General features: G+C 42.4%; 1 protein-coding gene across 1 annotated transcript in view; it reads left to right on the top strand.

The window, feature by feature from the left end:
• tmem131 (transmembrane protein 131) overlaps positions 1–12,348 on the top strand; it is a 109,725-nt gene that overhangs the window by 24,658 nt on the left and 72,719 nt on the right. The window contains exon 2 of the mRNA XM_062997264.1: positions 5,946–6,007. Within this exon, the coding sequence (XP_062853334.1) occupies positions 5,946–6,007 (62 nt within the window). The remainder of the gene's footprint in view (positions 1–5,945; positions 6,008–12,348) is intronic.

Genomic DNA, 12,348 nt, shown 5'->3' with positions numbered 1-12,348 from the left:
AGACACTAAATTGTCCATGACTGTGTTGGACATGAAACTACAGAGCTACTTCTCTCTCACTTCCCTTTCGTTGAAGACATTTTTAGTTCCTGCTCATTTCTGTGGTTGACTGGTCTGAAGACTTGACTTGTCGATCTCCTGCTTGAGGTTTTTTGGTTCCAACGTGAAGAAGAAAATAAAGCAAGTTTTCTTATTTCAAAAATAATATTGAATATTATAGAATGCTGTGACAGGTTTACATTAAATAACTGTGGTACACACCTAATATACAGTTTTTAAATGGGATATTTTACCATCAAAACTATAAACAATGGAATTTATTTGATAAATCAGTTACTATACTGACACACCCCCATACCATGACAGACCCTGGTACTGACACACCCCCATACCATGACAGACCCTGGTACTGACACACCTCCATACCATGACACACCCTGGTACTGACACACCCCCATACCATGACACACCCTGGTACTGACACACCCCCATACCATGACACACCCTGGTACTGACACACCCCCATACCATGACAGACCCTGGTACTGACACACCCCCATACCATGACACACCCTGGTACTGACACACCTCCATACCATGACACACCCTGGTACTGACACACCCCCATACCATGACACACCCTGGTACTGACACACCCCCATACCATGACAGACCCTGGTACTGGCACACCCCATACCATGACAGACTCTGTCTTTTGGACTTGTTGCTGATAACAGTCTGGATGGTCCTTTTCGCCTTTGGTCCAAAGATTTCAAATAAGACCTGGAATGCTGATTCATCTGACCACAATACACGTTTCCACTGTGTGATGGTCCACCCTAGATGCCTCCCAGCCCAGAGAAGTCGACGCCGCTTCTGGACGTGGTCAACATGAGGCTTCTTTTTTGCACAGTAAAGTTTTAAGTGACATTTGTGCAATGTGCATGTAACTCCGTGTTGTAAACTAATCCCTCACCCATGTGGTTATATCAGCTATTGACCATCTGTTAGAGACTATCTGTTCTTTGTATTGACCAGTGCAGAACAGAATGTCCAGAAATCAACCTATCAGTGTAAAACTCATTATTGAAACCCTTGGTGCTGTGTGTGTGTGTGTGGGTGTCATTAGAAATAATGTGAGCGTAGAGCTGGACAGGACAGCACAGCACAGGACGGGACTGGACCTCCCTACAGTTCCACCGCTTCTCTGGCTATTATTAGCACGAGGAGGGCACTGACATGCTGCTAAATATGAGAAGTAAAAAGCTTAAAGAGCCTCTTGGCCACTCTGCTGGACGTACGGTTGGACAGCACAGTTTTAGAAAGAGGAAGAAAGCCAGAGCAGCAATAAAGCGTACAATGATTTTATTATTAGTAAATTTGTCAAGCAACCAGCAACCAAAATGACGTAGTGACGCTTGTTGCGCTTTTCCACCAAAACAACTCTGGTTTCTTCGAACCTTGGTGTTTTTTTTAGAGAACCGACGCGCGTTTCCACCAGTTTTTGGGAACCAAGCGTGGGCGTTATGCCAAGTTCACACTACACGACTCTCCAAGTGGTCGGGTCGCCGTACAGTTCACACGACACGACTGGATCTCTTGTAATCGGGAGTCTTTCAAGTCGGTGTGTATTTCACACTACACGACTGATCGGCGATAGGGGGTCACACACTACACCATCAATCACCGACTGGAATCGCGGGCGAGCTTCTCTGGTCTCCCAAACTACGTTCTGTCACGAAAACACACGTGAGAAGTGACGAGGGGTTTAATGACACCACGTCCAAAAATGCACGTCAACACGTAGCGAGCGATCGAAGTTTGTGCGCTGATGTGCAGCGTAAAATCAAGGAGGAAAAATAAATGAATCTGAGTGGATTTGGCAACACGACCAGCATGGATTGTTCTCTAGTGAGTTGGAGGTTAATAAATATTTTTGCAATGCAGCGTGGGTGTTATGTTTTGTAGAGAACGATAAGGTCAGAAATACTGTAAAACTGATATAAACTATATTACGCCCCTGTACCACCTTTTTACACTCCTCCCCTGCGTTTCCCCTCACCCCGTATCCTGCGTTCTTACTGGCTGTTCGACACAGCACTCATTGCCAGTTGGCCGACTCAGATCCAGATATTTGACAAGCCAGGAGATCGAGTTGTTGAACGGTTCACACATAGCGATTGAGAGCCGACTTTCGATCACCGAGCCGACCAGTCGGCCAGCAAAAATCAAGGCAACAATCGTGTAGTGGGAACTAGGCATAACGCAAGACTACACAAAATACACCGATGAGGCATAACATTATGACCACCTTCCTAATACTGTGTTGGTCCCTCTTTTGCTGCCAAAACAGCCCTGTAACTGTGATGCTCTGTGTATTCTGACACCTTTCTATCAGAACCAGGATGAACTTCTTCAGCAGTTTGAGCTACAGTGGCTCGTCTGTTGGATCGGACCACACGTGCATCAATGAGCCTAGGCCATGACCCTGTCGCCGGTTTACCACTGTTCCTTCCTTCCACACCCCACAAGAGCTGCAGTTTTGGAGATGCTCTGACCCGGTCGTCTAGCCGTTACAATCTGGCCCTCGTCAAACTCACTCAGATCCTCGCACTCGCCCATTTTTCCTGCTTCTAACATCAACTTTGAGGATAAAATGTCACTTGCTGCCTAATATATCCCCCCCACTAACAGGTGCCGTGATGAAGAGATAATCAGTGTTATTCACTTCACCTGTCAGACCAAAACGGCAGGTAGACAAAAGTTTTTTTTTTTTTTTCTGATGCCATATCGGCCACAACGCAAGGTGAACCGGCCCCGCCCCATTATGTGAGACACGCCGCACATCCCTGTCCATCAAACATTTGTTATTCAAATTGAGCAGAAACAAACACACCCGACAAATACTTCAAATACTGAAATCTATAAACCAAACGCCCAAACAGTGCTCAGGTTCCTCACACACACACACACACACACACACACACACACACACACACACACGACTGAAACCACAAAGCTAAAATCTTAACTTGATGACGACTCTAAAACTCATATATATAATAAATAAATATATCAGGATCAAAATAATAATGTATCCTGCTGTGAATATAACTTCAGTGTAATCATGACGTTTCAAACCCAAACAAACGAGCGTATTTTTGTTCGTATTTTTGTTCAACTTCAAACTGGAAGTCTCGCTTTAACATGTGTAGCTTTGTTAAACTCTCTGGCACCTAAAACTGGTCTTTATGTGGAGTGTGAATTATAATACGCTGCAGGATGTTCAGGTAAATATAAATAAAGATCATAAAGATCAATGCCTGCGGCTTTGAAGGGATTTAGACGATACAATCTGTGAGGCAGCACGTTAGATTGTTGTTGTCTGGCTGTCCAGCTGCTGTAGGTCGTTGTGTTGAGTAGGGCCAGGCGATATGGATCAATATACGATATATATCCCGATATTTTTTCATCCCATAAGGTAATAACAAAAAGACACTTCTGAGATAAAGCTACATGTTCCAAATTTTACAATTCACACAGGAACTATTTTTTCTTAAAAAAGCGCTATTCTAAGAAAAAGTTTGTTGTTTTCTAACGTCTCACCTGTCGTGTGATGTGAATTACAGATATATTGTCTGGCCCTTTAAGAATGTTAAGTGCACTATAGGGCGCAGGGAGCGAGTGTGTAGGGAAGAGATCAGAATTGACACGGTCTCCGTCTGTGCTCGTGTTCTTCTGTTGTTTTGCACTGAGCTTGTATGACATTAAAAGTAGCGTTCTCGTTAAACCCCCCCTCACATGTTTGGACTTTATACATTATTTTACATCCGTCGCCACAACATTAATATTTACATTAATATATATTTACCGTATAGAACTCAATTCTGTAATACAGGCAGAACTAATTGTACACGTCACTGTGTAACTATTATAACATTTAATGCATTTTAATCAGCATTCTGCTTCATGCACTTTATTATTATTTAACAGCTTTATTTGTTGTTTAATTGCTGTTTGCTCCTTGTTTACTGCAAAGTTGTTTATTGGCCGAGAACAAAAAAATACTATAATAGAAGATAAATAAATAAATGACGTGTCGGACGTCGGGCGATCGTCCAGTATAAACTAACGCGACCACGTACGACATCCAGTACAGAAATCACTCCCCATAATGTTTGTTTTTTGCAGATAGAGCAAATATATGCACATCACATATACAAACACAAGAGTCAGAACAACAGGAGACGCGTCGTTACGTTATTATTACTGTTTATAACTAGGGATGCATTGATACCATTTTTTTTCCCAACTGAGTACGAGTACGAGTATTTTTGTACTTGCCGATACCGATACCTATTTAGAATACCGTTTTTTTTTTTTTAAACGAAAACAAACGAGAGAAGTGACGAGAAGTTTAACGATACCACGTCCAAAAATGCACGTCAACAAGTAGCGAGTGATCAAAGTGTTCGTGCGCTGACGTGATGAAATCAAGGAAGAAAAATAAATGAATCTGAGTGGATTTGGCAACACGAATAGCATGGATCGTTCTGTAGTGAGTTGGAGGTTAATAAATATTTTTGCAATGTTGGTGTTTTGTAGAGAAAGATCAGGTCAGAAATACTGTAAAACGTGTGTGTGCTGATGTATTCTGATATAATCTATATCATCCCCCTGTCCCACCGGTTTACACTCCTCTCCTGCGTTTCCCCTCGCACCGTATCCCGCGTTCTCATTGGCTGTTCGACATGTCACTCGCTGCCAGTCGCACATCTCAGATCAGATATCTGACGTGCTAGAAAACTCGATCCGGTCGCCGAGCGCCGAGCGAAAATCAGGGCAAAAATCGTGTAGTGTGAACCGGGCATAACGCAGCGACGTGCACTAGGCACACGGTATCGGATGTTTAGTATCGGAGCCTCGTTTGCGAGTACGAGTACGAGTTCATGAGCCCGGTCGGTACTCATGCATCTCTATTGAAAACCGTTCCAGGTGGCACCTCATGAAGCTGATTGAGAAAATGCCAAAAAGTGTGCAAAGCTTTCATCAAAGCAAAATATGCTACTTTAAAGAATATAAAATATAAAACATATTCTGGTGTGTTTAACACTTTTTTGTTCACTACATAATTCCATACGTGTTCCTTCATAGTTTGGACGTCTTCAGTATTAATCTACAATGTTGAAAATAAAAAAAAAATCAAGAAAAACCACAGGAATGAGAAAGTGTGTCCAAACTTTTGACTGGTACTGTGTGTGTCAAAACCAGTCATAAAACCACCACCACCACCACAGCTTTGAAGTTTGCATAACTTTCCTGCGGCGTCTCGGCTTTGCTTAACGAGCTGTCGGGGTCAGATTGGTTATTGATGATATTATTCAGCACTCAGCCTGATTTAGTGGTGATGATAAACGTGTGACTGGGACGTCGGTAGAATGCAGCTATCGGGCCGATGCGCCACTCGTAAGGTTACTAGTCCTGTGTTACCACTAACCAGTGTTTGAAAAGTCAGATTCCCGTATCGATGGAAGTCCTCGCTGCAGCGACTCGTTTGTTTTCAAATTTGAGGAAGCTGAGCCGCGATGAGCGCAGCCCCACCCCCCTCTTCTGTTTTAACTGCGTTAGCATAGCGATGTGCTATTTTGAAAGTAAAAAACGGGCATTTCCAGGAAGTACGTCGTACCGAGCCGCGCGCTCCGTCCCCGCCGGTCTGGTGCGTACGCCCGAGACGGTGAGCTAGGTTACTCTGACGGTGAAGAATGCCGAGATAGACGCAGTAATGGTTTTCTCTTTCTTCAGCCCCTCGGTGTATTGTCTCCTAGGTAATGCTCTATGAATCCGATGCTCTGTGAGACCGATATTTAACGCTCGTGCGGTTCAGACGGCCTTTTGTGCGCTGATAACCTAAACCTCATGAGAATTTGTCCTGTGTCTGTCTGCAGCTTTCATCCAGTCAAACAAAATCCTGGAGGTACTACATTTCGGGGATGGAGGCTTCCTGCAGGTAGGCCTTGCACACTTCACTAGTGTACTTGTAATAGTTTCACACTTCTGCTTGTTTTAAATGGAATATATTTACTTTTACTGAGCATTTTTTAAAAGCTATACCTACCGTACAAATGAACTTTGTGGCTATACAATTACTGAATGTGGCATAATAATAAAAAAAAAGTCAATAATCTACACAGATGCCCTGGAAACTATCTCTCAAGACCATCCAACGATAAATAAAGTTTTATATCAAACCCAAAGACTGACCAAAGCAAACTTTGAAATAAAATTTGGCTGGATCCCAGGTAGGGCTGGGCGATATGGATCAAAAATAATATCTCGATATATTTTAGCTGAATGGCGATATACGATATATATCTCGATATTTTTTCATCCCATAAGGTAATAACAAAAAGACACTTTTATTAATATTCATGCTGGTGAAGCTTCACACAAGAACTGTTTTTCCTTAAGAAAAAAAATTACTATTGTAAGAAAAAGTTTGTAGTTTTCTAACGTCTCACCTGTCGTGTGATGTGAATTACAAATATATTGTCTGTCCCTTTAAGAATGTTAAGTGCGCTATAGGGCGCAGGGAGCGAGTGTGTAGGGAAGATAACAGAAATTGATCGTTTCCGGCTGCGCTCGTGTGAGCTTGCGTGTTTTGCACTGAGCTTGTGTGACATTAAATATAGCGTTCTCGTTAAACCCCCCCTCACATGTTTGGACTTTATACATTATTTTACATCCGTCGCCACAACATTAATATTTACATTAATATATATTTACCGTATAGAACTCAATTCTGTAATACAGGCAGAACTAATCGTTCATGTTACTGTGTAAATATTACAATATTTAATGCATTTTAATCAGCGTTCTGCTTCATGCACTTTATTATTATTTAACAGATTTATTTGTTGTTTAATTGCTGTTTGCTCCTTGTTTACTGCAGAGTTAGTTCATGCAATTTTATAAATTTTTGGATGTTTATTGGCCGAGAACAAGAAACACTATAATAGAAGATAAATAAATAAATGAGTCTCGGACGTTGGGATATCCTCCAGTATAAACTAACGTGCATGTCAGCCCGTGCGTGCGCTTGTATGTTTATATTGGTTTTTGAAACGAATAACGACTCGTTTTCTTGTTTTTCAACTTTGGGATTTGAAGTAAAAAACGAAAGGTACACGGAGCTGGAACCTTTTATCTGGACTCGTTTTCGGCGTTCTCTACAGAATACATTATTCTGCTGCTCATCTGACACTTTGAATCCGAACCATCTCCGAATAATTGAGCCATTATTATTCATTTTAGTAAGCAGCTCCTCTTCTATAGCTTCTGTCACGTCTTTATGCGTCTCCATGCTATCGCTGCCTGCAGGAATTACTGGTGAAGCGGTGGGGAGGGGCGAGTTGTGTTCAGTGAGGGAGAGGGGCGGGGCAGTGAGGGAGAGGGGCGGGGCAGTGAGGGAGAGAGGCGGGGCAGGTGAGGGAGAGAGGCGGGGCAGTGAGGGAGCGGGGCGGGGCAGTGAGGGAGCGGGGCGGGGCAGTGAGGGAGGGGGCGGGGCAGTGAGGGAGAGGGGCGGGGCAGGTGAGGGAGAGAGGCGGGGCAGGTGAGGGAGAGGGGCGGGGCAGTGAGGGAGAGGGGCGGGGCGGGTGAACATGTGCAGAGACAAACTGGGAGAAGAGAAAGTCGAACTGTCGGATCTAACTGGAACGCAACATCTATATCGATATACGCGATATTGTCTTATCTTATATCGCGTATGAAAATATATCGATATATTATAAAATCTCGATATATCGCCCAGCCCTAATCCCAGGGCACATCGGCATCCGAGGAAACGAAAAACCTCCAACCAAAAAATAAGCTATTAATATCGGCTATTAAACCACAGATCATGAAATACATCAGAAACAATTGGCAACTTAAATTGGAATCACAACACAATAATAAACTTCATGAAAAATACCCCGATATCAACACACACCACAAACCTACGCCAACAAACAGAATGGAGCGAGCTGTATGGACTAGATGCTGCATTGGAGACACCAGATTGACTCATTCACACCTAAACATTATAAAAAAAATTTCTCGCAAATACTCGACTAATCACAAACGGCTGAAGACGGACATCAAAAATCGAATGAATTACCTCTCGGCCACGATTATTAATGTCATGTAGACATGGTGTTAAACCCCCCCCCCCCCCCCCAGTCAACCAATCACAGATCATTCACGAATACGAAACTAAGGACTCGCATACGACGATAAATAAAACAATAAATAAATAAATAAATAAAAAACTTCAATGTTCCTGCCATGAATGTAACCAATGTGTTAACACGGCGTTAAACAATAAAACAAACAAACAAACAAAACTGAATGTGGCCCATATGTTGCTCTGTACATCCTGTGACCCCCAGATGATGATGTGTGTTGGAACATTCTCATCACTGCAGTAATAATAACACGTTTACATCACATTTGCATTCGTGGCATTTAGCAGACGCGTTTATCCAAAGCGACTTACAAGTCAACCAATTAAGGGCCTAACAGTGGCGACTTGGCAGTCGTGGGGCTTGAACTGGCAACCTTCTGATTATTAGTCCAGTCTAGGGCTGAAACGATTCCTCGAGTAAATCGATTACTAAAAATCATCGATTCAAATTTTTTGCATCGAGGAATCGTTTAATCCGCACGACCGTATACAGCTCGCGGTGTTTCACACGGACGACTTTCACTTTTGCGCAGCGTGTTTAACGCCGTGTGCAGGCGACGTGAAGAATCTGAGGGCTGCGTCCCAAAATATAGAGAGAAAATAGCGAACAGGAGGAGACCGGACAGAGAAAACCACAGAAAGTTTGAGATCATTTTAAGCTGATAAAACTAAAACTCAGTAGAACATCCACACCATCAGAGCGTCGTGTTTACTTTACTCATGTTTACTGACTTTACTTCCTTTCAACCACCACAGGCTTTTATGAAGATTTAGGCAAACACACACACACACACACACACACACACACACACACACACACACCAGATCTACCTCATCTAGAGACACAATCCTGACAGATTTTTATCCCCCTACAAACACCACAAAACCTCCCAACAAAATATTAAAGCTTTATGTTCTGCGTGAGCTGTAGCTGAAACTTTGAGTTTTGAAAGTTGCACAAATTACAGGCTTATGTTCATGTATTTTGGTTTATTATTATTTATGACTTGATGACCTGATGTTTCAGGTTGCCTGTTTACATTTTAAAATTAAATTGATTTATTTATTTTTGCATTTAAAAAATGTTAAACTGTCCTGTATGCAAGGAATACAAATGTACAGTTTGGTTTAAGAAACACGTCTTATTTAATCTAATATGTATTTGTTTTTGCTCTTTGTTAAAGCAAAAGTATTTCTTATCCGATTACTCGATTAATCGCTGGAATAATCGATAGAATACTCGATTACAAAAATAATCGATAGTTGCAGCCCTAGTCCAGTCCTTTAACTGCCCACCATAACACACTCTCGCATGTCATTGCCATGTTAGTATATTTACGTTTACAGCTTTATCCAAGGCGACTTGCAGCAATTGAGGGTTAAGGGCCTTGCTCAAGGGCCCAACAGTGGCAGCCTGGCAGTGGTGGGGCTTGAACCAGCAACCTTTGGATTACTAGTCCAGTACCTTAACCGCTAGGCCACAACTTTTTTAAATACCGTTTAAGCTTCGGCCTCTTCACACACACACACACACACACACACACACACACACACACACACACACACACACACACACACACACACACACACACACACACACACACACACACACACACACACACACACACACACACACACACACACACACACACACAGTTTGAGTCATGCATAGTGTGTGTGAATCCAGTACAACATACAGTCAACATACATACAAAATTTGCTGCTTCAGTGGGTAGCACCGTCGCCTCACAGCAACAAGGTCATGGGTTCGATCCCCAGGCGGGGCGGTCCGGGTCCTTTCTGCGTGGAGGTTGCATGTTCTCCCCGTGTCCGTGTGGGTTTCCTCCCACAGTACAAAGACAAACAAGTGAGGTGGATTGGAGATACTAAATCATCCATGACTGTGTTTGACTTGCTGCTTCGGTTTTTATGGTGGCAGTTTGCATTAGGTCTAGATTGTTGAGTTACAGGGCGGTTGTAGCCTAGCGGTTAAGGTACTGGACTAGTAATCAGAAGGTCGTTGGTTCAAGCCCCACCACTGCCAGCCAGGTTGCCGATAATGGGCTCTTAAGCAATGCCCCTAACTAGGGATGTCCCGATCCGATCAAGGCATGTTTTTAACTGATCGGTATCGGCTTTACTAAACCCGATCCTTTGTTTTACGTCAGCATGGCCGCTGTGTGGAAATACTTTAAATTGGAAAGTGAAACGAGTCCAGCAGTGAAGTGTGACGTCTGCAGTGCGAGCGCTTCACGAGGCGGTGGGAGCAGAGCTGCGTTCATTACTGTAGAATTTTACTGTTTATATGGTGTGTGAGTCGAGGATCACTCCGGTTTACAAAACAATAACTTTTAATCCCAGTATTAAAACTTCAGGACCATAACGTACAGCTTTTACCAGTTTACGTGTTACAAGACTGAACGACATCTCAGTATCGAGCGCTCTGATTGGCTTAGTTATGTAACCGAGCGTGGTAGTGATGCACTCGCTTAATAAAGAAATAAATACACGGGAGCATTTAACACTGTATTAACTTCTTCTGTTACGGTACCGGATAGCGGACAGCTAGAGTCATCGCGTTAGCCAAGCACGCTATTCCATGCGCTTTGGAAGCCTCAAAGGGTCAAAACACACTCACTTCGCGTAGAAACGTCCATCAAACCATCGTCACGATACAAGCACAGAAAAGTCTGTTACAGTTACAACACGCATACAAGTACGGTGGCTCATAAGAAAAAAAACATATCATTGAACCAAACGATCTACAATTACTACCAATCTGATACGGCACCTAAAAAATAAACACTCGGCCGAATACAGCGATTATCTAGATCAGACCTGGGCATTGTACGGCCCGCGGGCCACATCCGGACATCCCCAACCGGCCCGCATGAGGTCGGTGGCAGTTATAAATTAGACGTAAATAAATGTACATCAAACATGCAATACAACAGGATTGTTTTTGACGGGAGCGCTGTGTCTTTAAATTTCCGTAAGTTTGGATTTACGTGTGTGCGAGTGTATCGGCTTCACCGTAATGCGAATAGAACTGAGTGTGACTGACGGTGGAGTTTTTAACGAGACGTGAACTTTTAAAGTATTTATTTACTGAAGTCAGGTGTAAAGCTGTTTAACGATCACAATTTAGGCTTTAAATCGCTGTTACGGTACTAAACTGAGAAATACATGAACGATGCGGAGCGTCACACCTGAAGCTTCACTAACTGAACTGCAAAAGCAACAAAGACTGTTTTATAAAGTTTAACACGTCCAGAACTGAAGCAGTCAGGACCAGCTCTGTGATTTTAATAAGAATATCCAACAATAACAAAGGACTGAAAAACAAATGATGTAATTAGACTCAAAACAAAAGAGTGTAAAGTTTAAAAACCTGCACATTTTGTTCACATTTGTTTTTTTTTTTGCATTTGTTTGTTTAAATAGTAAAATAATGTTGATGTTTTACTCTGCCTACTTCTAATTGTCTGATTGTAACATCTAAACATTTAACAGCTTATTAGAACTGTACAATTTACTGCTTTTAATAAAGAGTGCTTAAGGTACTGGACTAGTAACCAGAAGGTCGCTGGTTCAAGCCTAGGGCTGCTGGCCCTTAACCCTCAATTGCTCGGACTGTATTCTGTAACTTTATTGTAAGTCACTTTGGATAAAGGCGTCTCCTAAATGCCGAAATGTAAATGTTGTGAAGAGTGATCAGATGATTTGCTATTAATTGCTTAGACATTCCTTGTTATGGAAATTAACTTAATCACAAAAAACAATCCTCAAAAACCGGGTGGACAAACAAAAACACAGAGATTGTGATAAACTCCAAGCACCGATTACACAAGAATAGGTTGCCATCAGTCAGAACTTGGTTTAGAAGCTGATACCCAGCATGCCAGATCGAATTGCAGAAGCGTGAGTCCTGTAATTATTGAGTCTTTGCATAAATTTGATGTATTTGTCAATAAAAATAATAAAAAACCGTTTGCATTGCTTATAATTGTATTTCAGTATATCACACAGATCTGATAATAAGATCTGACCACGCTGGTGCAGTGCTGGTGCAGTGCTGTCTTACGGAGGTCCCATTTAATTGATATACACCGACCAGACATAACATT

The sequence above is a fragment of the Trichomycterus rosablanca genome, chromosome 6, assembly GCF_030014385.1.
Source record: "Trichomycterus rosablanca isolate fTriRos1 chromosome 6, fTriRos1.hap1, whole genome shotgun sequence".
Lineage (NCBI taxonomy): Eukaryota > Metazoa > Chordata > Actinopteri > Siluriformes > Trichomycteridae > Trichomycterus > Trichomycterus rosablanca.
The sequence above is the reverse complement of the archived record's forward strand: the minus strand, read 5'-3'. Positions and strand labels throughout refer to the sequence as shown.